The sequence below is a fragment of the Balaenoptera borealis genome (assembly GCF_965194805.1).
Source record: "Balaenoptera borealis genome assembly, chromosome: 1".
NCBI classification, from domain to species: Eukaryota; Metazoa; Chordata; class Mammalia; order Artiodactyla; family Balaenopteridae; genus Balaenoptera; species Balaenoptera borealis.
In genome coordinates this window covers 158,904,279-158,929,785 of record NC_138860.1, presented here as the reverse complement: position 1 = coordinate 158,929,785, position 25,507 = coordinate 158,904,279, and the positions used below count along the sequence as shown (strand labels likewise).

The 25,507-nt window shown below is 44.8% G+C and overlaps 2 protein-coding genes across 2 annotated transcripts; one reads left to right on the top strand and one right to left on the bottom strand.

Annotated features, from left to right (window-relative positions):
* The first annotated feature begins 7,006 nt into the window (after window positions 1–7,006).
* Window positions 7,007–15,248, top strand: CFAP144 (cilia and flagella associated protein 144). The gene is made up of 4 exons (XM_082392695.1): window positions 7,007–7,246; window positions 9,984–10,043; window positions 12,022–12,125; window positions 15,045–15,248. Exons 1-4 carry the CDS (start codon window positions 7,114–7,116, stop codon window positions 15,150–15,152), a joined length of 405 nt encoding a protein of 134 aa, XP_082248821.1. The 5' UTR covers window positions 7,007–7,113; the 3' UTR covers window positions 15,153–15,248.
* A 3,444-nt stretch (window positions 15,249–18,692) lies between these two features.
* EBNA1BP2 (EBNA1 binding protein 2) lies at window positions 18,693–25,502 on the bottom strand. The gene is made up of 9 exons (XM_082392663.1): window positions 25,254–25,502; window positions 25,087–25,170; window positions 24,714–24,883; window positions 23,984–24,107; window positions 22,798–22,887; window positions 21,089–21,164; window positions 20,761–20,854; window positions 19,027–19,189; window positions 18,693–18,879 (listed from the first exon to the last, which is right to left on the bottom strand). The coding sequence occupies exons 1-9, from the start codon at window positions 25,317–25,319 to the stop codon at window positions 18,829–18,831; spliced, it is 918 nt and encodes a 305-aa protein (XP_082248789.1). The 5' UTR covers window positions 25,320–25,502; the 3' UTR covers window positions 18,693–18,828.
* Window positions 25,503–25,507: the final 5 nt, after the last annotated feature.

Below are 25,507 nucleotides of genomic sequence, written 5' to 3'. Positions count from 1 at the left end.
AATATTGTGATTTAAAAGGAATATATATATTTGGTCATTCAGTTGACCAAAATATATTTCTTAGCTATATTTGATCTTCGTCCACAGTTCCTGGATCACAGCTCTCAAAACCCTTGGGCTTTCCTGAGCAATAAGAGCAGTGGGAGTATCTTTTGTTATATTTAGCCTCTTGTCCTCAGGTCCTGAAATCACTTTAGAGCCATGAAATGAAATGGGTGTCTTGTCATTCAAGATCCCCCCTTTCCACCACAGCTGGGCTTATGTTAATGAGGTGACTTTTGGAAAGCACCAAAGATAGGTGCTGGTTGCCAGGGGAACCAATCATGTGACTAGAGGAATGAAACATTTAGTCCCACCCCCTTGACCTCTGGGGTCAGGAGAGGGGTTGGAGGTTGAATCAATCACCAGTGGTGATGTAATTGATAGGGAGAGGAACCAAGATGGTGGAGTAGAAGGATGTGCTCTCACTCCCTCTTTCGAGAACACCAGAATCACAACTAGCTGCTGGACGATCATCAACAGGAAGACACTGGAACTCACCAAAAAAGATACCCCACATCCAAAGACAAAGGAGAAGCCACAATGAGACGGTAGGAGGTGCACAATCAGAGTAAAATCAATCCCATAACTGGTGGGTGGGTGACTCATAGACTGGTGAACACTTATACCACTGAAGTCCACCCACTGGAGTGAAGGTTCTGTGCCCTACGTCAGGCTTCCCAACCTGGGGGTCCGGCAATGGGAGGAGGAATTCATAGAGAATCAGACTTTGAAGCCTAGTGGGAATTGATTGCAGGACTTCGACAGGACTGGGGGAAACAGAGACCCCACTCTTGGAGGGCGCACACAAAATAGTGTGTGCATCAGGACCCAGGGGAAGGAGCAGTGACCCCGGGGGAGACTGAACCAGACCTACCTGCTAGTGTTGGAAGGTCTCCTGCAGAGGCGGGGGGTGGCTCTGTTTCACCGTGGGGACAAGGACACTGGCAGCAGAAGTTCTGGGAAGTACTCCTTGGCGTGAGCCCTCCCAGAGTCTCTCCCAGAGTCTGTTGTTAGCCCCACCAAAGAGCCCAGGTAGGCTCCAGTGTTGTGTTGCCTCAGGCAAAACAACCAACAGGGAGGGAACCCAGCCCCACCCATCAACAGTCAAGTGGATTAAAGTTTTACTGAGCTCTGACCACCACAGCAACAGTCAGCTCTACCCACCACCAGAGCCTCCTATCAAGCCTCTTAGATAGCCTCAAACACCAGAGAGCAGACAACAGAAGCAAGAAAAACTACAATCCCGCAGCCTGTGGAACAAAAACCACATTCACAGAAAGATAGACAAGATGAAAAGGCAGAGGGCTATATACCAGATGAAGGAACAAGATAAAACCCCAGAAAAACAACTAAATGAAGGGGAGATAGGCAACCTTCCAGGAAAAGAATTCAGAATAATGATAGTAAAGATGATCCAGGACCTCGGAAAAAGAATGGAGGCAAAGATCGAGAAGATGCAAGAAATGTTTAACAAAGACCCAGAAGAATTAAAGAACAAACAAACAAACAGAGATGAACAATACAATAACTGAAATGAAAACTACACTAGAAGGAATCAATAGCAGAATAACTGAGGCAGAAGAACGGGTAAGTGACCTGGAAGACAGAATGGTGGAATTCACTGCTGCGGAACAGACTAAACAAAAAAGAATGAAAAGAAATGAAGACAGCCTAAGAGACCTCTGGGACAACATTAAATGCAACAACATTCTCATTATAGGGGTCCCAGAAGGAGAAGAGAGAGAGAAAGGACCCGAGAAAATATTTGAAGAGATTATAGTTAAAAACTTCCCTAACATGGGAAAGGAAATAGCCACCGAAGTCCAGGAAGCGCAGAGAGTCCCATACAGGACAAACCCAAGGAGAAACATGTCGAGACGCATATTAATCAAATTGGCAAAAATTAAAGACAAAGAAAAATTATTGAAAGCAGCAAGGGAAAAATGACAAATAACATACAAGGGAACTCCCATAAGGTTAACAGCTGATTTCTCAGCAGAAACCCTACAAGCCAGAAGGGAGTGGCATGATATACTTAAAGTGATGAAAGGGAAGAACCTACAACCAAGATTACTCTACCCAGCAAGGATCTCATTCAGATTCAAGGGATAAATCAAAAGCTTTACAGACAAGCAAAAGCTAAGAGAATTCAGCACCACCAAACCAGCTCTACAACAAATGCTAAAGGAACTTCTCTAAGTGGGAAACACAAGAGAAGAATAGCACCTACAAAAACAAACCCAAAACAATTAAGAAAATGGTCATAGGAACATACATATTGATAATTACCTTAAACGTGAATGGATTAAATGCTCCAACCAAAAGACACAGGCTTGCTGAATGGATACAAAAACAAGACCCATATATATGCTGTCTACAAGAGACCCACTTCAGACCTAGGGACACATACAGACTGAAAGTGAGTGGATGGAAAAAGATATTCCATGAAAATGGAAATCAAAAGAAAGCTGGAGTAGCAATACTCATATCAGATAAAATAGACTTTAAAATAAAGAATGTTACAAGAGACAAGGAAGGACACTACAGAATGATCAAGTGATCAATCCAAGAAGAAGATATAACAATTATAAATATATATGCACCCAACATAGGAGCACCTCAATACATAAGGCAACTGCTAACAGCTATAAAAGAGGAAATCGACAGTAACACAATAATAGTTGGGGACTTTAACACCTCACTTACACCAATGGACAGATCATCCAAAATGAAAATAAATAAGGAAACAGAAGCTTTAAATCACACAATAGACCAGATAGATTTAATTGATGTTTATAGGACATTCCATCCAAAAACAGCAGATTACACTTTCTTCTCAAGTGCGAACGGAACATTCTCCAGGGTAGATCACATCTTGGGTCACAAATCAAGCCTCAGTAAATTTAAGAAAATTGAAATCTTATCAAGCATCTTTTCTGACCACAACGCTATGAGATTAGAAATGAATTACAGGGAAAAAAACATAAAAAGCACAAACACATGGAGGCTAAACAATACTTTACTAAATAACCAAGAGACCACTGAAGAAATCAAAGAGGAAATCAAAAAATACCTAGAGACAAATGACAAAGAAAACACGATGATGCAAAACATATGGGATGCAGCAAAAGCAGTTCTAAGAGGGAAGTTTATAGCTATACAAGCCTACCTCAAGAAACAAGAAAAATATCAAATAAACAATCTAACCTTACACCTAAAGGAACTAGAGAAAGAAGAACAAACAAAACCCAAAGTTAGCAGAAGGAAAGAAATAATAAAGATCAGAGCTGAAATAAATGAAATAGAAACAAAGAAAACAATAGCAAAGATCAATAAAACTAAAAGCTGGTTCTTTGAGAAGATCAACAAAATTGATAAGCCATTAGCCAGACTCATCAAGAAAAAGAGGGAGAGGACTCAAGTCAATAAAATTAGAAATGAAAAAGGAGAAGTTACAACAGACACTGCAGAAATACAAAGCATCCTAAGAGACTACTACAAGCAACTCTATGCCAATAAAATGGACAACCTGGAAGAAATGGACAAATTCTTAGAAAGGTATAACCTCCCAAGACTGAACCAGGAAGAAACAGAAAATATGAACAGACAAATCACAAGTAATGAGATTGAAACTGTGATTAAAAATCTTCCAACAAACAAAAGTCCAGGACCAGATGGCTTCACAGGTGAATTCTATCAAACATTTAGAGAAGAGCTAACACCTATTCTTCTCAAACTCTTCCAAAAAATTGCAGAGGAAGGAACACTCCCAAACTCATTCTATGAGGCCACCATCACCCTGATACCAAAACCAGACAAAGATACTACAAAAAAAGGAAATTACAGACCAATAGCACTGATGAATACAGATGCAAAAATCCTCAACAAATACTAGCAAACAGAATCCAACAACACATTAAAAGGATCATACACCACAATCAAGTGGGATTTATCCCAGGGATGCAAGGATTCTTCAATATACACAAATCAATCAATGTGATATACCATATTAACAAATTCAAGAATAAAAACCATATGATCATCTCAATAGATGCAGAAAAACTTTTGACAAAATTCAACACCCATTTATGATAAAAACTATCCAGAAAGTGGGCATAGAGGGAAATTACCTCAACATAATAAAGGCCATATACGACAAACCACAGCAAACATCATTCTCAACGGTGAAAAACTGAAAGCATTTCCTCTAAGATCAGGAACGAGACAAGGATGTCCACTCTCACCACTATTATTCAACATGGTCTTGGAAGTCCTAGCCACGGAAATCAGAGAAGAAAAAGAAATAAAAGGAATACAAATTGGAAAAGAAGAAGTAAAACTGTCACTGTTTGCAGATGACATGATACTATACATAGAGAATCCTAAAAAATGCCACCAGAAAACTACTAGAGCTAATCATTGAATTTGGTAAAGTTGCAGGATACAAAATGAATGCACAGAAATCTCTTGCATTCCTATACACTAATGATGAAAAATCTGAAAGAGAAATTGAGGAAACACTCCCATTTACCATTGCAACAAAAAGAATAAAATACCTAGGAATAAACCTACCTAGGGAGACAAAAGACCTGTATGCAGAAAACTATAAGACACTGATGAAATAATTTAAAGATGATACCAACAGATGGAGGGATATACCATGTTCTTGGATTGGAAGAATCAATATTGTGAAAATGACTCTACTACCCAAAGCAATCTACAGATTCAATGCAATCCCTATCAAATTACCAATGGCATTTTTTACGGAACTAGAACAAATCATCCTAAAATTTGTATGGAGACACAAAAGCTGTCCTTTTTGTAATAACTTGTCTGGTTTTAGTATCAACGTAATGCTCACCTCATAAAGTGAGTTGGGAATTGTTCCCTCAACCTCTGTTTTCTGAGAGAGTGTGTGTAGTATTGGTATTTTCTTCAATTTGTGTTTGACAGATTAATCAGAAAAACCATCTGGCCCTGGAAGGTATATTGCAGGAAGTTTTTCAACTACAAATTCAATTTTTTAAATAGATATAAAGTTATGCATATTCTCTCTCTCTCTTTCTCTCTTTTCTGTTCTGGAAATTTATATCTTCACAAAAGTTATCCATTTCATCTAAGTTGTCAAATTTATTGACAAAATTCTTTATGATATTTCCTTTCTCTCCAATTAATGTGTGTAGGATGTGTAATGATGTCCCACTTTTATTCATTATATAGATCATTTGTGTCTTCTTTTTTTCTCTTGATTAGTTTATCTGTATTGTTGAATTTTCTACAAACCAGCTTTTGATTTTATTGGTTTTATCTATTGAGTACTTGTTTTCCATATTATTCATTTCCACTCTTTATTATTTCTTTAATTCTACTTATTTTTTATTAAAATTTGCTCTTCTTTTACCACCTTCCAAGGTATAAGCCTAATCCATCAATATTGTACTTTGGTTCTTTCCTAGTACAGCAATTAAAGCTATAAATTCCCCTCTAAGCACTGGTTTATATATATTCTAAAAGTCTTAATAGTTGTGTGTTCATTTTTTATCAGTTCAAAGTATTTTCTAATTTATCCTGATTTTCTTTGATTCAAGACATTTAGGAATGTGTTATGTAATTTACAAGTAATTTGAATTTTCTAACTATCTTTTGGTAATTGACCTCTAAATTAAATTTGTTGTGGTCAGAGTATATATTTGTATGATTCATTCCTTTTAAATTTACTGGAACTTGTTTTCTGGCATAACATATGGTCTAATTGGTTAGTAGTCTACATGCAATTTAAAAGAATGCGTAGCCTGATATCGATGGGTCAATGTGCTCTAATTGTCAATTAGTTCAAATGATTGGTAGTGTTTTCAAGTCTTCTATATACTCACAGATTTTCTGTTTACTTGTTTTATCAATTACTAAGATAGAAACGTTGGCAGTTCTGCAGTTTTTGCTTTATGTGTTTTGTTTTATTTTTTATTTATTTATTTATTTATTTGGCTGCCTTGGGTCTTCGTTGCCGCATGCGGGCTTTCTCTAGTTGAGGCGAGCAGGTGCTATTCTTCATTGCGGTGCACGGACTTCTCATTGCAGTGGCTTCTCTTGTGGAGCATGGGCTCTAGGCGTGTGGGCTTCAGTAGTTGTGGCACGTGGGCTCAGTAGTTGTGGCTTGCAGGCTCTAGAGTGCAGGCTCAGTAGTGGTGGCTGCCAAGGGCTAGGGATAGGAGGCAATGGGGAGCTGTTTAATGCGTATAAAAACTTTCTGGAGATCGGTTTCACACAATGTGACTATACACTACTGAACTACAATACTTAAAAATGGTTCAGATGGTAAATTTTATGTGTGTTTACCACAATTTAAAAAATTTAAATAAATAAACTGTAAAGTCCCTAAGGTACTTTTAGGGTTAGGAAAGGGTTATTCTGTCTATATTATCACATGGCTGATGTGGGCCAGAATGTCTTCTCAGATAGGAAACCTCCACTGTTTGTGAGACAGACATAGAGGGTCTCAGTTCTGGGCATCTGCTTTAAAGTGGGAGAGGATGGGACTTCCCTGGCAGTCCAGTGGTTAAGACTCCAGCTTCCAATGCAGGGGGCACAGGTTCAATCCCTGGTTGGGCAACTAAGATCCCACATGCCACAGCGCTGCCAAAACAAAAACCAAAAACAGAAAACAAACAAACAAAAAAACACAAGTGGGAGAGGTTTCTGACTACTTCCAAAATCTTTTTTAGGAAATGACTGGCCAAGGTGAGGTCCAATCCTAAGCTCATTACCTCTCGGGTCTATCACTTCATGGCCAGTCGTTTTCTGGCGGTGTGCAGCCACGATTCTGTAACCAGACTAGGTCCTGAGAAGCTGGGAAGGTGAGTTGAGTGGCCAAAGGGGCAGGCCGCGCGTTATAAGATTTGGGGAGGATGGGGGTGGACGGTCAGGAGTGAGGTCCAAGGGAGGAGGGTGAGCTAGCATGTGTTGCCTGGAGACGGCTTGGGACTCTGTTGCCTGGAGACCTGGCAGCCGGTGAGCGTCCAAAGGGCAGTGAGAGGGGGGTAGGTACTGACCAGACACAGCAGAGTCAAGGCCATGGCTGGACACCAGAAGGAGAAGGCGATCGCAGATGAGGTCCACCAGAACCAGATCCTGCGGGAATTGTACCTCAAAGAGTTACGAACCCAGAAACTCCACACGCAGTATCATGTGAATCCACTCCGCAAGGGTGAGGGGAGCTGCGGGATGGAGGAAGGGAAAGGGAGCGCCCCCAGGAAGGAGCCGGCAGAGGTGCGGTCGGGGTGCTGGGTGGAGCACAGTAGACGCCTCCTGTGACCTCTCATCCCTTCATAGCCTTCAGGAACTATGACTTTGGGGTTGGAGAGGGGTCTCACCCCCCATCACATTGAACGCATTAGATACATTAAAATGCATCCACGTCCTGATTAAGTAACATTTTATTGTAAAAAATTTGAAAGGCTTTTTATAAATTTGCTTTTGAAATAGTTTGCAGGTTTTATGTTTTCTTTTGCATGTGTTTTGGTTTGTTGCTATTAAAGGATTTCTTTCCGTCTTCTAACATTGTCTTAAGACCTTCAGAAAGTTCAAGGGGAGCAGACTCAGGGTCCAACGTGCCCTTTGATAAAATGGCCGCACCCCCACTCCTCACTTTGCACATTCCTGGGCCTGTTTCATCTGGTCCTGTAACATCAGCTCCCCCTAAATGCCACCGAGTCTCAAATGGAGCCCCAGACCCACGTCCCCAGCCACCTCCTGGCTCCCTTCCCCTGGACATCCCTTAGGCACCTCAGACGCACCGGTTCAGAAAACCGGGCTCGTCCCGCACCCCTCCCCCACCTGCAGCTACTCCAGAATGTTTGATTTTAGCCAAAGGCACCACAGCCCTTCTCTCTCCCAAGTTAGAAGCTTGGGAGTCATCCTCAGTCTCTCTCTCCCTCCCTCCACACAGCTGAGTAGGCACTGTCCTGTTTGTTCCTTATCCTTTCTCTCACATGATGGTTCCCATGTTCCCGCCTCAGTGGGAAACACCATCATGCATGGCGAGGTCTCTCTGCCTCACCGCACTTATCTCCGCTCTCTCTCCATCCTCACTCCCAGGCCCTCGTCAATCCTGCCTGCATTGGTCTGATGGGCTCTTAACTCTCTCTTTCCCTCCAGGCCCATCTCTCCAACCCTCCCCTACACCACTGCTGGCAAAAGCTGTGCTAAAGGGGATTTGATCATCCAGTCCCTCTGTAAAATCCTCAGTGGTCCCACAGATTCTGAGCTAAGGTTTAACCTGATCAGTACCTAAGGCCCCCGTGGATCTAGCTCTGCTGCCCACCCAGCTTCATCCTGACTCCCCTCCCAACCCGCACACTGTTCCTTTAATAAAAATTTTAGTGCCTGTTCTGCACCAGCCACAGATCTTTTCTATCCCACCATATTTAGATGCATGGATTTCCTACATCATCTTCAGTTTCATAAATATTGTTCCTTCTTTCCGAACTTCTCCCCCAGTCCTGGGCCTGATTAACTGTAGTCCACTGCAGCCCAGCTTTGTAAAGAAAATGTAATGTCATTTTTTAAAATGGAATTTGCATATAGTTAAGGTGCACCACGTGATGTTTAGATATACATATACATATACACAGTGAAGTGATGACGACAGTCAGCTAAGGAGCATATCCACCTTCTCACGTACTTACCTTTGCGGGGGGCGGGGTGAGAGTACAGAAAATGTACGTCTTCATTTAGTTTATAACTAACCTGGTTTTCCCCTGGAGCCGCCAACTACTAATTCCAAGAAAACCACTTAACGTCCAATTCTGTTTAAACTTGGTCCATTTCAACAATTTAAATAATCCCTTCAAGGGGCATCCAGGCTTCCTAGGAAAAGCGCTTGGTCTCCCAGCTCACGGTCCTTGGGCACATGATCAATATGATCCATTGGGATTAAGTGAGGAAATATTAGAATTTGTATCTATGTTTACACTTATGTATAAAGAAAGAAATGATGCTTTGTTAATATATGACAATAGTGCATAGAGACTATATAAATAATCATATGCGGAAGTTTTTTTACTGGTAGGAGTTTGAGATAAAACACTTGGAGATCACTGGTTCCTTCTGGCCTCTGCTCATTTACTACTACTCTCCTCCTAGCTCCTTCCACTAGAGTTACTCTGCCTCTTGATGTTTCTCTAACTCACCAACCTCACTCTTGGATCCTTCCCACGTATCCTCACACAGCAAATTTATTCAGGACTCTGCTCTAATGTATGTCCTTAGAGACATATCACCCACACTACACCCCACCATCAACATGGGTTTACCCATGTAACTTGCTTTATGTTGTTGCGCATCCCATTTATATTTGCTTGATATTATATATCTGTTTATTGAGTGTCACCACAAATAGAGTGGAAGCCCAGGGAGTACGGGGACCTTCTCTTTCTTGTTTGCAGCCCTATCTCCAGTGCACCAGTAATTACGGGCTGAATAGATGTCCGTGGATCCTACACCTCTGTTATCACATGACCTGCTGGGTATATATCACTATCTCTGGCTGCCCGGGATGTCTGCATCCCCATAGACCAGTCTGTCCCAGAGAACATTCTGTGATGATGAGTCTCTATCTGTGCTGCCCTAAATGGTAGCCAGTAGCCACATGTGGCTGTTGATCATTTGAAATACAGCTGATGGGACTGAGGAATGAATTTTCAACTGTATTAAATTTAAATTATTCAAATTCAAGTCACCGCATGTGGCTGGTGGCCACCATACAGGACAGTGCCTCTCAGATTGTGAGGTCCCTGAAGGTCTTACGCCCTAGTGCCCAGCACAATACCTGACACATGACAGACACTCAGAAAATGCTGACTGGGTGTCTGGCCTAGGGTGGGTCTCGGAGAGGCCAGGAAGATCGTTTTTTAACTTGAATCTGTGATGCTGTTTTTCTCTAGTTCACACAATCGCCAGAAAGCCCATGTCTTGGCATGATAACCTGGAGGAACCTGCAGATGGTAAGTCTGGGGTCTGAGAATACCGTTGAGATAGAGCATAGAGAGGCAGGCAGCTGGGAGCCTCTCAGGGCAGTGGTTCTTTGGGGCAGGCCTCAGTCCTCTGATCATCTGAAAACGGGGCTCATACTGATAAAGCTCACAAGAGACTGACACATTCAAATAAACAGCCAGTTTATTAACCGTCAAGCCAAAAAACATGTTCCTAATGGCCCTGACATTACGGTCATTCATCCATCCAATACTTAGCTGTTACAAGCACAGGTTCTGGAGTCCTACTAACTGAGTTTAAATCCTGGTTCTGCCACTCGTTAACTGTGTGACTTCGAGCAAGTTTTTTAACCCCTCTGAGCCTACCTGTTAGGGGCATTGTGAGGATTAAACAGAATAACCCAAGTGCTTAGAAGAGTATCTGGTACACTGGCGATCAGGACATGTTATTATTTTCATTATTACCATGTGATAGTCACTAGGATGGGGCTGGGGATCTCATACCATAGTCAAGGAGGCAGACTAGTCAATACACAGGTAAACAGAGAACAAGATTGGGATGGCAGCAGCATAGAAAACAGGTGCCCACCTCAGGCCGTGGAGTTCTGGGAAGTCTTCTTGGAGGAGGGAATAAGAGGGTGAGATGGAGTATGTCAGGGCGAGAAGAATGTGGAAGGACATTCCAGGAATATGGAAAAGCAGAGAAATGAGATACCAGCATGGCCCACAGACTGTGAGTAGTTTGGCTTGGCTGGGATGTACGGGTGAAGGGGGACCACGTTTGGGAATGAGGGAAGAGAGATACTTGACGGGAAGCCTAATCCTTCCAGCAAGCTCTCCTCCTTCCCCTCTACCTTCTTAGAGTGGAGTTTGATAGAGGAAAGATGTGTGATTTTTGTAGAAGGATAGGGTGGGAAGTGAGGGGTGGGAAGGAGGAGTCAGGATCTCATAGCATCACAGAGACAGACAAGTAAATAGACTAATAGAGAACAATCCGAGAAAGTAAGGCTGTTATCTGCAGTGGAGACATCAGCCTGGCTAGAATAAAGGATAGGAGCTGGGGACTTGCAGCAATAAGGAAAATAACAGGTGGTGAGGGGCTCAAACACCTGGCAGGAGTTCATTACTAGCTGCCTTGTATTCAGGATAAGCTCGGCCCGAGGCCAGGTCCTGTATTCACAGTCCTTCATTTACTTCTCAGACATCTTGCTGAGGTAGATATTTTCCTCGCATTTTGCAGATGAACAAAGTGAGGCCCAGAGAATTAAACCACCTGTCAGGCTAGTAGTGGAAGGGCCACAAATGCCCAACTACAAAGCCAGCTTCTTCCCCTTGTCAGACTGCCTCTCTCAAATTGAGACTGGATAGGGTAGATTGCAAATGAAATTTGTGTAAGTCCTTAAGCCGTGGAGTTACAGATATACCTGGTGTTGACAGCCATGCTGATTTCAATCCAGAAGGATCTGACCTCACTTGGTACAGCCCAGCTCCTCACTCTCTCTGCTGCAGCTACATTGCCCAAACTCGCTCATGCCCCGGGACATTTGTTCTTGCTGCCTGTGATGTGCTTCTCTGCCTCTCTCAGGGCTGGCTCCTGCGAGCCTTCCTACTGAGTAGCCAGCCCTGCCCCTTTGCCAACTCCCTTCTTCAGAGTTTGCATCACTGTCTGCCACCATTGGGTTTGTTTTTATAGGTGCATATTGTGTCCCCTGTCCCCTCACCTAGACTACATCTCCAGGAGACCAGGGACCATGTCTATCTCACTCTGCTCTACCTCCAGGGCCCAAACAGTGCCTGGCACAGAGTTTGTGCTCAACAAATGTTTGTTGAGAGATGAGTGGAGGAACCAGATACCTGTGTCGCGAGGCCTAGGCAAGCCTCTGAGGCCGATGCTCTGCCTCTAAGAAAGGATGTGCCAGAGTCAAGGGCACAGGATCTCTCGTTTGGTCCCAAAGCCTGACGCCTTCATAACTCATGCCTCGTCTCCCAGCCAGGTTTCTAAATCTTATCCACCATGCTGCCCAGGGACCAAAGAAGAAATACCCCGAGACACAGACTGAAAGTCAAGAGATTGGATGGGACTCAGAGCCCTTGGTAAGTGTGTCTCCTTCACTTGGAAGGTCAGAGGTAATCCAGTGGTGGCTCAGAGAACAGAGTATGGAGCTGACCACCTGGGCTTGACCTCTGGCTACCACGTACTGGCTGTGTGACCCTGGTAAGCGACTAAGCTCTTTTGTGACTAAGTTTCCTCCTAGTACAGTGGAGATATTACAGCACTTATCTCGTAAGATTGTTCCGAGGCTTAAATGGGGTGGTGTTTGTAAGGTGCTTAAAACAGTGCATGGCATGTAGTGAATGCTGGTAAGTGTGGATTAAGCAAAGCTTGCTGCTGACACACGGCCTGAGTTTGCTCTCCCAGGTGTTAGTAGAGTGGTCTCGGGCATATCACCTACATCTCTAAATTCTGTCCCCTTCTCTGGAGAATACAAATGCCCGTAACATATTTGCCTCATTGATTGGAGCAATCAATCCTAGGTGCAAGGAGCCTGGCAAACGCAGTCTTTAGCACATGATCTCCCTGAATGATATAGGGCTTCTGTTCCTGAGGAAGAAATGCAGGATTTTGAATAGACAACTTGAAGAGCTTCCTGCTACACTTGTCTTTCAACTCTGATTATGTCTTTCCTCATATAGAAGGTTTTAATTTTTAAGTAGTCAAATGTACCAATTGTTTCCATTTTGGCTTCTGGGTTTTGTACCTTACTTAGGAAAACCTTCAAAACCCAGAGTTACAAAACACCTAACTTTGCTCTGTATTTCCCCCTAAGTTGTTATTACTCTTGTTGTTGTTAACATTTGGCTATGAGCCCATCTGTTTCTTTTGTGGAAGATGTGAGGCTGGAGACACTGTTCCTCAACTGTGTCAGAATTTCCCTCATTACCTCAAAGGCACCAAGACCTGCACAGCCTGTCTTTATATTTGCTGCCCTGCCGATGCCTCCTGGCCCCCAGCCCTCACTCCTTGAGAAGTCCCACTCACCCTTCATGAAATCCAGGAGTCACATCTTCCCTAAAGCCCGTTAAGACATTTCTGTCCCCCACTTCCCCTGGGCTTGTTGAGCACCATGTGCTTCTGCTGAGCTCCAGCTCAGTATCAGTGCATCAGTGTAACCTGGCGACCCTGGAGCCAGACAGCCTGCGTTCAATCCCAGCTCCAACGCTCTCTAGCTTCGTGAACTTAACCTCTCTTAACTTCCATTTATCTGCCTTAACATGGAGATAATAGTATCAACACTTGAAGGTTTGTTGTGAGGATGAACTGCGACATATATAAACTGCTTAGGATGGTACCTAGCACACAGCACGTGCTCAGTAAATGCGGGTTACTGTGATGCAGAGGGGGAAGAATAGACAAGAGGGCACGGGGCCCAACTGAGGACCAACTCGGTGCTTCTCCTGGCCTGTTGGCCTAATCCCTGTTGTCTTTATCTGGTGAGTAATTTTCTAGCGTGCTCCCTTCCCAAGAGCTCCCCACACCCTGTAGTCCTCATATTTCTACAGGCGCCTGTCTTTCTCACCCATTTATACAACTCCGGTCTGGGCATGGCTCTGCAACCCCCGGTTCTGCGCAGGGCTACTGCATGGAGATTGGAATAAACAGCTCAGTGAGTCGGGTTTTACCAGTGAAGAGCGCAAATAGCCGCTCATTTGTAATAGCCCCTCTTCAGATATGGGGCATCGCGTTGGAGGGAGGAGACTGTGCAAGACAGGGAGAGGCTTCCAGCAGGAGCCCTCACCTCTTACCCAAGGAGGACTGAGTCCAGAGGGAGAGGCGCTGTGGGGCAGCTGGGGAAGAGATGAACGCTCAAAGGGTAAAGGAGGAGGATGGGAGGCGGGACCACATAATTTACAGTGAATAAGGGAATGGAGAGGGGGCTTGTGAACGAAGGAAGGTGGAGTGAAGAAAAAATCCTCCAAGTGAGATAACTAAGCAATGTAGAAAAATATCACAAAGCACAAGTCATCTAACTCACTACTCTTCATTTTCTTAAAGAGAAAAGGCCTGGCTCCCATGGGTACAAAGTGTATGGGTAGAAGTGTTGCATCTTTGACCAGCACATCTCAGGGCAGGCCCACCAGCCATGATAGGAAGGAGAAGTGAGACTGGCTTGGCCAGCCCTGCCCTGCATGGGCCTCCAGATCACTAGTCACTATGGGGTCTCAGAGGGTCTGGAAATACACCACACCTGTTCATTTTAAACCTGAGGACAATGCCATCAGATGGCACTGGTGGCAAAGTAAGAAAGCGTACCGAGAAAACTTAGATCCAGGGGTCATAAAACCATAAAAGGTAATTATGCTTTCAGAATGATGTGTTTGGGGGCGGAAGAGGTTTGATAGCCCCAACTTAACACAGGGCTCCTGACCCCAGCGGCACCTCACCCCGCACAGGCAGAGAACTCCAACCCCAACACTGGGACTCTGGGGAAGCCACACTCAGTGAGTATCGCTCAGCCTCTGGTTTCCTAGTAACATTTGCTGAAAGTGTAGCCTTTTAGTTAATGGCACAGTGTAGCTTCTGTGAGATTTGTGTGTCCCAGGGCTCACTCTTACTCAGTTCTCTGTGTAACTACTTCAACAACATCCAATCTTTCATTCAGCAAATATGTCTTGAGTCCCGTGTGTGTGCTGGATACTGTTCCAGGTGCGGGGATACAGATGCAGCACCTCCCCTCATGGAGCTTCCACGCCAGTGCAGGGAAGAGCCCACAGGCCTCCACCGTAGACAGCGGGAAGGGCAGTGCAGCAAATCTGCACAGGTTATTCTCATGCAACCCTGCAAGGCTTTTGGTGGAAATGTTGTCTTCATTTCACAAACAGGGTTTAGCAAGGAAAAGCACCAGAGGCTGCACATCAGGAGACTGAGGCCTGATTCAAGTCCAGGTCCCTACAAGCCCAGGTCTTCCCCCTTTCCCACTGGCTTCTTTCTGATGTCTGCATTCCCCTCTCTAGGTCAACCCACAACGCGATGACCACAGGCTGAACCACTTCAGGGTCTACAATGACATCACTCTGTACAAGGCTAAAATGTGGAGCTTGGGAGATGATCACCACAAGTAGTATTCCCACAGTGCTGTCAATCACTGTCATTAATGCCCAAAGTGTGTGCTTCCCAGGTAAAAAAAAAGACACTTTAAAGCCTAGGTCTGACTTTTACTGTCCTGAGTCTCACATTTCTCCCTTCTGGTTCATATCCTTAATTTAATAAACTAGGGGGAGAACTCCAGTTAAAGATGGCAAACTAAAGGCCTACAATATCTTCTCTGCCTTCCAGACCCCAGTAAAGGATAATAATGGATTTCTTAAAAGGTATGAACCCACAACAGAGAAAATGAGAGAGACACATTAGCAGCTAAGAAGACTGAAGCCATGTTTAAAAGATGGAAAGCTGATGGAAGAGGGTGGAGGAAACCGCGAGCGCGACACCGCTGAGCACAGAGCTCCGCCCCCCAGAACCCTGGAGGGAGGTCAGGACTCTGGACAGAGTGGGGAGTGTTGGAGGGGACTGAAATGGCCACTGGGAGGGGGTCTGCGGGGAGTCTCCTCCACACATCCCAGCGCCAGGCGTGTAACAGCTCCCACGCTGGAGGTTTACTCTTGGAGAAATGGGCAAAGTCCAGGGCTCAGGGACACTAAGTAAGACGTGGGGTAGGAGTGAGGTGCAAGGCTGAAGACAATGACCATCTGTGAAAGGAAGGTTGGACCCCTCACCCTGCACATGCTGCATTCTTACCCTGGGTTTGAAGCTAGAGGGCTCCTTTCTGAAAAAGTGAAACAGCTCTAAAGAAAAGACCCTCCCACATGATACCATTTGAAGGTCCTGGGGAACAAGAACCAGGGAATGTCCAGGCGGGTGGACACACGGAGGTGCCGGGAGAGTCACTCGCCCAGGGGGGGCGTGGACGCCCTGTGCACTGCCCCCCACCCTGCCCCCAAATCCCTTGCTCTCTGCATCTCTTCCATCTGGCTCTTCCTGACTTATGCCTTGAAGGGTGAAGCCATATATTGCTGCGGTCACTCCTGCTTTTGTATCCTGACAAGATTGAATGGAAGCTCCAATGCTGAGTGGCCTCACCCTGACAGCCATTCGCATACAAGGCTGGACTAGACCAATTATTAATGACTACATGGGAATCTAGAAGGGTGCTCGTAACTGTTACAACCTTTTTGCTCTAAGGAATCCATGGTCAATGACCAAAGGGTGACCTGTGATATCATAGAAAGAGATTTGGTCTTTTCCTGGTTCCTGACGCAGAGTTCCTAAATCCTCTGTAATTTCCTAAAGGATAGGGGTGGTAGGAGGGTCTTTTGTTCTAATGAGGTGACTCTTAGCAGCCTCTAGACAGCTTCAGCATGGGGGCTGCTCCCCAGGAAGACCAAGCCTTGGTTAGAAACTTGCAACTTTCAGCCCCACCACCCAACCTCTGGGGAGGGAGGAGGAGCTCAAGATAGAATTAATCACCAGTGGCCCATGATTTCATCAATCATGCCCACATAGTGAAACCTCCAAAGACCCCTAGACTGCAGCGTTTGGAGAGCTTCCAGGTGGGTGAACACATCAAGGTGCTGGGAGGGTGGCAGTGTTTTAACTAGCAGGATTTGTGGCTTGAGTGTGCCTGGCATTTGGATGCACCTGGTCTTCCTTTAAGGTAGTGTAGATTATTGCTAGATTACTGGATTTTCTTGAGTGGTCATTAGCTTACAACAGTCTCCTGAATGCCTTTAAAATTCCCTGTCTTTAATCCCCTAGTGGGATTTCTAAACGAATTATCCTACTCTATCCCTATCAGATTCACCTCCAACATTTTATCATTTGTACTTTCAATGCCACAAAATATCTCCAAGAGTCCCTTTAACATGAAGTTTTCTGCCAGTGTCACTTCCTCTGGGACATCATCATCCTTTCCATGATTTTCCTCATTCTGTTAAGTTCACATTCACTATTTCTCTGGCTGCATCTCTATCTAGTCTCTACAGCAGCGGCCTTGTCTCCAGTCCCTCATCACCTATCTCTCCTGTAACTCCATTTGCATTCTATTCAATTTTACTTCCAACCTTACCACTTTTCATTTCTTTGCTGCACTTTCATCTGTTGGTCAATTCCCTCTTTCAATTACTTTTGTAAAATGCCATGTGGGTTTATCGCTGGAGATGAGGAGACAACACAACTGCACTCTTTGCCACCTGTGCATGAACTAAATAACAGGTGTGCAGTGACCAATCACCCACATACTTCAAAAGAAGTGATATTTGGTCACTATTCATTATGTATCTTTTATGCAGTGGTTTATGGACTGAAGAGCCAGCAGCAAAGTTTCTACTTTCTGCAATTACTTGGTTAACAATACTTTGGTAACTGAAACATGAACAGTCTTGTCGAGAAACACTGCTGCTATAGCTGCACCTTGATAGCTGAAGTCCACGTATATTGGAACAAAGCAAAGCAGGAACAGCCGGCACTCGGTAATGGGAACTGCTAGCTCCTACTTATCTTTCAGTGCATGGAATTTCGTTTTAAAGCAGTATGAGGGCTAATGCTGAGTTCTATAAAGTATACCTCTGAAATTAAGGAAAGTGATTCCATTTGCTATAAAGAAAAAAAAAAAAAAGGAAAGAAGGTGCATTGTTTTCAAAACCTTTAGAAGTACTCAAATCAGTAATTTACTTTTGTCCCTACCAGTGTGAACGCTGGCAATCTGTGTTCACCTTTCTTAAAACTCTCAATATGTTCCATGTATAATTCAAAGTCTCTGAGCTGAGGCTCCTTATTGGAATTACTATACATTACCCCATTCACTGCTATTGTACAGATTGTCAAAATAGGTCAGGGTTAAACATTGTGGTCTTCTGAGAACACGACTTGTTTGCTTAGAATTTGGTTCAATGAAATTAGTTTACAAAAACTAAATTCATTCTTTTTGTTCTAGAAACTCAATATCATAGGAAACCAGAGAGATCCTTTTTTTAAGTCCCAAAGATGCTACAAGGAAACAATGTGAAAATTAGTTGTTTTTTTCTGCCTAAGCATATAGAGAGTTCTCAGATATCTGTAGCCTCCTTAAAGTATGGCTTCTAAACTGGAATAGAGAGAGGAGGGCAGGGAAGCTGTCTTCCTTTCCCACCTTTCAAGACACAGGAAAGCCCAACACGTAACATGGCCCACTCACCACATCCAACCTCTGCACAGCTCCCAGTCAGCAATGGAGAAGCTTCAAATATGCACCACCATGGCTCAACAGACATTAGGGAGAGCCACCCCACCCAGCAAAATAATCCTACACAGGTATACACTCTCATACGGCAGGCAGTGTCCTAAGCATTTTACACATATTAACTCAACGCTGACAAGAACCCTCTTAGGTAGATACTATTATCATGTCTACATGGAGATGACAAAGCACAGAAAAATTAACTTGCCCAAGGTCAAGCAGCAAGTATGCAGCAGAGCCAGGTGTCAAACCGAGCAGTCTGGCCCCAGAATCCATGCTTTTAACTTCCACAGGGCTCATTTATTTATTACCAATAAATGGCAGTATTATTTAATATGTAAAAAGTAACTTCTAAATCTTTTAGTCCTGAGTTTTTAACCAAGAATATATATTTCTCTGAAAATTTTTCTTTAGTTTATTGAAAGAATTTTTACAAAAGGAAACCAACAGAAGGGATCCAACTGCACTGTGAAATCCCAAGTCTCCATCCCTTTTTCTTGGTCTTTGTTTACAAAGATGCTGCTTATTTAGCGTGTTCTGCTCTTCATTTTCTCTCTTGTCCGTTTTCCGGGTCTCTTCTGCAGAAAAGGAAGCACCACATGTATTCACACGGCAGTTGGCCTTCTGCCCCAGGGTCAGGATACAGGGAAAGTAAGGCAACGGGGAGGGGCGGGGTGGGAGAGGAAGCTGCTCTGGCCCCTCACCTGCGCCCCCGGCTCACTTACATTTGATCCTTTCTTTCCAGGCCTCTTGAGGCCCTTGCCATGAGCTGTCTTGGCCCGGAAGCTGGATACATCATCATAGCTCTCACGAGTGTTCCACTTGGAGCCTTTCTTCTTCCCACCATAACCAAACTTCTGGTTTTTATAGCGTCGCTTGGCACTGGGCCTGGAAAAAAGCGGTCTTACACGTTACCCTCAGCACTGCAAATCCTGATGAATGTAATGACCCAACAATACCCTCAGTTTCCTATCTGTACAGGTACTACTGTACCTAGAATCTCATCCTTGGCCCTACATTTCTACTCTACAAACTCCCCAGGCAAGCTCATCTATTTACAGTCTTAACCACCAAAGCAGGAAAACAGAGCAAGAATCAGGAAAAGACCCAGATATATCATGTGGCTTACCACTTATCTTCAGAAACCTTTCTATTTAAACTAAATCTTGCTAAATCATCCTCAGTTGTTTCAATTCCTCTCAAGGATATTAAATGCAGTTAACATTCAGGTGTAATACATTTTAAAACTGGTCATCCCACAGGAATCTCAATTCACCATATCCAAAGTCACAGGTCACCTCTGTTCTAGACTGGTTTCAGCTCCTGTATCTATGTCCTAACTTGAGGCTGGTGGTCCTACCATCTACTCAGGCACCCACACTAAGAACCTGGAGTGGGCCTTGATTCTTCCTTCTTTCGTTCTCTACACCCAGCTCAGTTACTGAGACCTGCTAATTTAACCTCTTGAATATTTCTTCAACCCATTTTCTCTTCTCTACCCCCGTTAACACTTCTAGGTCATTATCCTTGTTCTCTGGACTTCTGTAACAGTCCCCGCCTCCCTCACTTACACAAGCAACACTGAAATATTTAAAACATGAACATGACCTGCTCGCTATTTTGAATAAAGCCCATCAGCGGCTCCCCACTGACTGCTGGATAGAGCCCAGGCTCCTCACAAGGCCAACAAACACTGCCCTGTACTCAGCCCAGGTCCCCCCAGCTACACCACGCCACTCCTTGCCCACACTGTATCCCTGTGATACCAAATGCTGGCTGCTGTCATATCTATGCTTTTGCTCATTAGTGCTCTTCTTTCTTCCCGAAACCCCGTGTCTCTCCTGTTCTCCTGGTTAATTCCTTCCTACTCATGCTTCAGACTAAGCTCAGGTAGACCCTCCTCCAGGAAGTCATCACCTGACCCTGACCTCTGGACCATGTCACATATTTCTAAAATGTGCTTCCAGACTACTCTATCTAATGCCTCTATCATAGCATGTACTATATTATACAGAAATGACCATTTCCCCCAGGACGGGTGTCCAGAAATGCATAAAGGTAAACGAAAAGAACCAATAATAATATCCAACATTATCCCCTTCAAATCTTCCTAATATTAACAGGCACTTACAATTTTCTCATTTTCATAGATAAGGAAATTAACATTTAGAAAGGTGCCATAACCTGCTCAAAGCTACCCTCCAAATGAGTGGCGGAGTCCAGATGGGAACCTTAGGTCTGCACACTTAACCATCACACATGAGGAATCAACTTCTACCGAGCGTTCGCTCAAAATGTGCCAAATCCTGAAATCGCCTCATTTTAGACTTCAAAGACTGACGTGGCTGAACGGGCCCATCACACGGCCTGTAGCTGTGGCCACACTCTCTGCACTGAGGTCACACCGTGAACTGTGGCCCTGCGTGCACCACCACCAAGACAGAACCCAGCACCCATACCCCTTCTTCATCTGCTGGCCTTTGGCTCCTCCTTTCGTGCTCCGTGCGACAGGCTTCTGATCTCCCTCAAGGAAGTCCAGTTTATCAGAGAAGCCTGGGAGTGAAGAAGTACTTTGATCAGCGCCATCGTATTTTAAGAAAAGATTAAGCTTCAAAAGAAGGATGTTACTTATGGAACTGGTATTAAGAGGCCCATCTTGCTCCCCACACCATTCCCAAACCTTAGGTCCAATAGTTCCAAATCAATCAAGCCTCTAGAGCACTATGTGTTTGTTAGAATTAGCAGGTACCCCTGCTCACCTGCAGCCTTAGGAGAGAATATACTCACCTTTCTGATATTTCTTAACGGCACTCATCATGTGTGCTTTCTCCCGCTGCCGCTTCTGAAGAACTTCTGTTTGCACCTGGACGTGGACACAGGACTGTTAAACCCATTCCAAGCCGGCACTGCAAGTGTCTACATTCTCTCAGTAACCACGCTGTGACATTACCACCACCGCTGAACACTGACCATGTGCCACAACTACACTAAGGCTCTAAGGATATTCTCCATTTCTCGTCTCAACCACCCAGGGAAGTAGAAATTCTTATGACCCCGAAACTGAAGCACAGAGAGGTTACACAACTTGACTGAGTCACACACGAGAAAGTGCGGAGCTGAGATTCACACGCAGGCAGTCTGCACCCTTACCCCATGACACAACCTGCCTACAAAACTGCACAAATCATGTTTATGTCTACATCCAATTCTCCCACTAATTATATTTGGGCAGATTAAATATCTAACCTACTGTTGCTAGGCATGAAAGTACCAACAGAGAAAACAATCTCCCCGAAAAACAAAGAAAAAAAGCTTTAAGGGCAAAAAGAGATGATTAAACGCTAAGGCAGCACTCCTCCATCTCAACACCATGACAGCTTGGGCAGGATCACTCTGTGTGTGGGAGCACGGCCTGTCCTGGGCACCGCAGGGTGTTCAGCAGCCTCCCTGCCCTCTACCCACTAGCTGCCAACAGGACGCTCCCCACCAGGACGCAAAGACCAAAAATGTCTCCAGCACTGCCAAATGTTCCCTGGTAAGCAAAACTGTCCCCCACTGAGAAACACAGCCCTGAGGTTTCCTCATATTAGAAACAAGGGGCTAATGGGCCCGACTAAGTTATTCTTTCCTTTGATAATTTAGGTTATGTTAAGCCAATTGCCCAAGTCTTTGAGTTGATCTCAACCACCAACCACATCCATCCAATAGATCCACAGCTGCCCTTGTGCAGAGTCCAGGATGCTAATCTGCTCATACCCTGCTGAGGATCCGTCAGTGAAATAACTGCAACTGTGCACCCACATCACAAGTGTTTATGTCCAAAATGTTAACAAAGTCTTAACACCCATGCTGACTCTCTTCACGGTCATTTTCTTCCCACAACCCTAAGTTTAGTTCCTGTCATCTTCCTTCTTAGGTAACCATGAAATAAATAAGGAAATCAAGAAAAGTTTCATGGTATGCCTTCTGGTTTTACATTAGAACTCAGTCACAGTTCAAACATACTGGTGCCGTTTTTTCTGATTGGATAACAATCAATAATATGATTGATTCCTTCAAGGACTTTACAATCATCTAGGCCAGTGATTCTCAAACCAGGATGTGTATTGGAAACATCTGAGAAGCTTTAGGGGCAAGGGATGAAAACATACAGATTCCCAGAGTTCCCGAAGCCTAGAAATCTGTTTTGAAGTTTCCCCAGTTGACTGTGCTGTGAGGTCAGGTTTGGAAACCATTGATCTGGACCCAATTCTCTGCTGTACAGGTGTGAAAACTGCAGCTCAGAGAGGCGCATGACTTGCCGGTAGTGACCACACTACCTCTGGCTACACACAGGTGTCCAGGAAGGACTGTGCTCGTGGACACTAGCACCGTCGCCACTGTGAAACAGTAAACACACGATGGAACACACACGGAGCACGGAACCAACTCAGACCAAGCAATCTACTGACAAACACACTTGGCACCATCCCATCCCCGCTCATTTTCCTTCCCACCTTCTTTCCGTATTTCCTAAGTGCTCGAAGCTGCTTAGCCTTTTCCGACTTCTCCATGGCGGCCTGTTTAGCCTGCAGCTTCTGTCGAATCTAAAACACAAAATATTATCAGCTTATGTTATTTGAAAATGGGATGACTGCTGCTTACTTAGGGTGCACTGCAGCAGGGAGCAGTTATTCCCAGCTCTGCAAACTACGGGGCTCCAAGGAACCTTGTGAATCATCTACTTCAAGCCCTGTGTTTTACACACAAGGACAATAAGGCCCAAAGGCTGACCACTTTGTCCAAGACACCAAAAGTCTCAGCCTTGGAGCCAGAACATCAAAGCGACCTCCCTCCTCCCAGTGTGTTGTTTGATCCATTACGCAAAATGGCGTTGTACCAGGAGAGAAGACTAACTTCTCTCCATCCCTACTGTCGGCAGACTGTGGTTAAACCAGTCTGCAGCTTCAGCCCCCTTCTCCAATACACCACATACACAATAAAAGCTCAGACAGATATCAGGTACCTAGCAGCTTGCATTAAACATACACATTTCAGTTAAAGGATGAACAGTTGTCAGTTTGAATGTGCAGAGATGGGTCTGGGCTGGTCTCTAGATTAGCTTCCCTGAGTACCACTGAGACAAGAAAATCCAGCTTGAGACCCAAGGGAACTACTTAGGTATATCTTGGATTAGATGTTGGTAATTCTCTGCCTCCCAAAGTTGAATGAGGACCAAGTTCTACCTAACTCTAAATTATATCAAATCTGAGCCATATATTAATCCTTCATTTTACAGAAGAGGAAAACGGAGGCCCAGAGAAAGGTAACTGTCTACAAGTTATAGTGCTGCCCCCAGGCATTGGCAGAAAAGAACTATTGTCTTTTCCACACATCATGCCATGACCAAGCCAGTTAGGAAATGCATAAATGCCATCTTTACTTCAGGGACCAAACTTCTTACAGTACTTTCCTCCCCTTAACTGTTTAAATTAGGAAAAGGTCATCCCTACATTTATCCAACTGGTGGTGATTGGCATGAATCTGATGTAGATAACTGAGATAATAATTGTCCACTGACAACCCATTCCCTATCAGTGGGCTTATGCCTATGTTTGTTTAAATGTTAAAGGAGACAAGCCAGCTGAATACACTTAAGTACAACGCCTCAGCTATCCGGAGAAAACCATTTCTGTTTCTCACCTTCTGCATCTGCTGATCAGACTTGGCCATCTCTGCAAAATAATCCGTGGGCCGCTTGGTAGGGACTTTGAGCTGACGCAGGCGGGGCAATACTGCAAGCACTGCTGCCTGGGCCTGAGAGTAGCTGAGGATGTAGGACAAAAGTGTAAAATAAGCTAAGGGAGAGAGGCCTTACATCCTTTTCACTGCCTCTCATGAGGCATCCAAGGTCAGAAGGACTCTCAACATCTGACCTCCACCAGCAAGAACACACACACAAACAAAAACAGTAATAAAACCTCATTAACTTAATGGGAGAAATTGAGATGTACACTCTTTTTAAAAGGAGTGGAGAGTATTGCTAAAAATAAATTAGTAGTTTAAGAGAATGGCCACTTTAGAAGTGCCCATTAACTTACAAACAAATGCCAATTACACATTCTTATTTGGTCACTAAGAAAAGCCCATATGAGGACCTTCCATAAGCAAAGTTTTGTTCTAATAATTAACTGCACACACACACACACACACAAACTTTAAAACTGAGTATTTGAAAATAAACTGGACTTTAAATTGTGATTGCTGGACAAAGGGGCTCTTCTCTCAACCAGGGAGAATCTCCTAGCTCTTCAGTCCAAAGAAGCCTTCCTCCCTACACCCCGGCTTACGACACCTCTGAGTACAGGCCCGCGGCTTCCCCCTCTCCAGCACAGGAACCCACAACCTCTGCCACATCTGAAAACATACATACAAGTTCATCTCACGCTGAAAGTCATCTTCTGGATCAACAGCTTTCTGATCCTTGTTCTGAGATGTTGCCTGAGGTCCATGGATTCCCGGTACCGGACCCAGGGTCACATCAAGCCTTTCAACCCATTCCAGATCCCGCTTGAATTCAGCCAAACACTGCTTCAGGCCATTCTAGGAAATTCAGACACTAAGCTCACAAGACAGTAATAGGCCAGTGGACGAAGAGCTAACCCCCAAGACCCCGACAGGTAGTTGAACCTCTTGGCAATACGCAGGTTGTGTCTTTCCTGGGACTAGAACGCAGCCTCCCGAGCACAACGGTGCCTCGCGCGCATCCCAAGTCTAGCACCCTCCAACCGGGCGCCCGAGCTCACCACGTCGTTCACGGCCTTCTTCGGCCCCTCTAGCACCACGTTGAGGCCTGGCTTCAGAAGCCCTCGGGAAAACGCCTCCTGCAACTACAGGGCACGATCGGCGGTCAGTACCGGGGAGTGAGGACCCGTCTCCCGCGCGCAGCCCCACGAGCTCGGATGACACCTACCTCTTTGTCTGTGACAAGGGAGTCGTCAGAATCCGAGTCCGAACCTGAGAGCGGGGGAGTGTCCATCTCGCAACACGCACGTCCACACCCGCCGGAGGAAGCGAAGGAGCCCGAGGCCCCCGCGCCTGGAAAAGGGCTCCCCTCGTCGCCGCCGCCGCCCGCTTTCAGCCCCCTGCCCTCCCGCCCGCGGCTCCACGTGGACTGGAACCGCACCAGCTCCCGACAGAGCCCAGATGCAGCTGAACTTTCTGATC

Bases quoted from the DNA above. Each gene is read 5' to 3' on its own strand.
- CFAP144 (XM_082392695.1), top strand. From the start codon at position 7,114: ATGGCTGGACACCAGAAGGAGAAGGCGATCGCAGATGAGGTCCACCAG. The intron at 7,247-9,983 runs GTGAGGGGAGCT...GTTTTTCTCTAG, and splicing joins TGTGAATCCACTCCGCAAGG to TTCACACAATCGCCAGAAAG. The intron at 12,126-15,044 runs GTAAGTGTGTCT...TCCCCTCTCTAG, and splicing joins GATGGGACTCAGAGCCCTTG to GTCAACCCACAACGCGATGA.
- EBNA1BP2 (XM_082392663.1), bottom strand. From the start codon at position 25,319: ATGGACACTCCCCCGCTCTCAGGTTCGGACTCGGATTCTGACGACTCC. The intron at 24,884-25,086 runs GTGAGCTCGGGC...TGAATTTCCTAG, and splicing joins AGAAGGCCGTGAACGACGTG to AATGGCCTGAAGCAGTGTTT. The intron at 20,855-21,088 runs GTGAGTATATTC...CTTCACTCCCAG, and splicing joins CGTTAAGAAATATCAGAAAG to GCTTCTCTGATAAACTGGAC.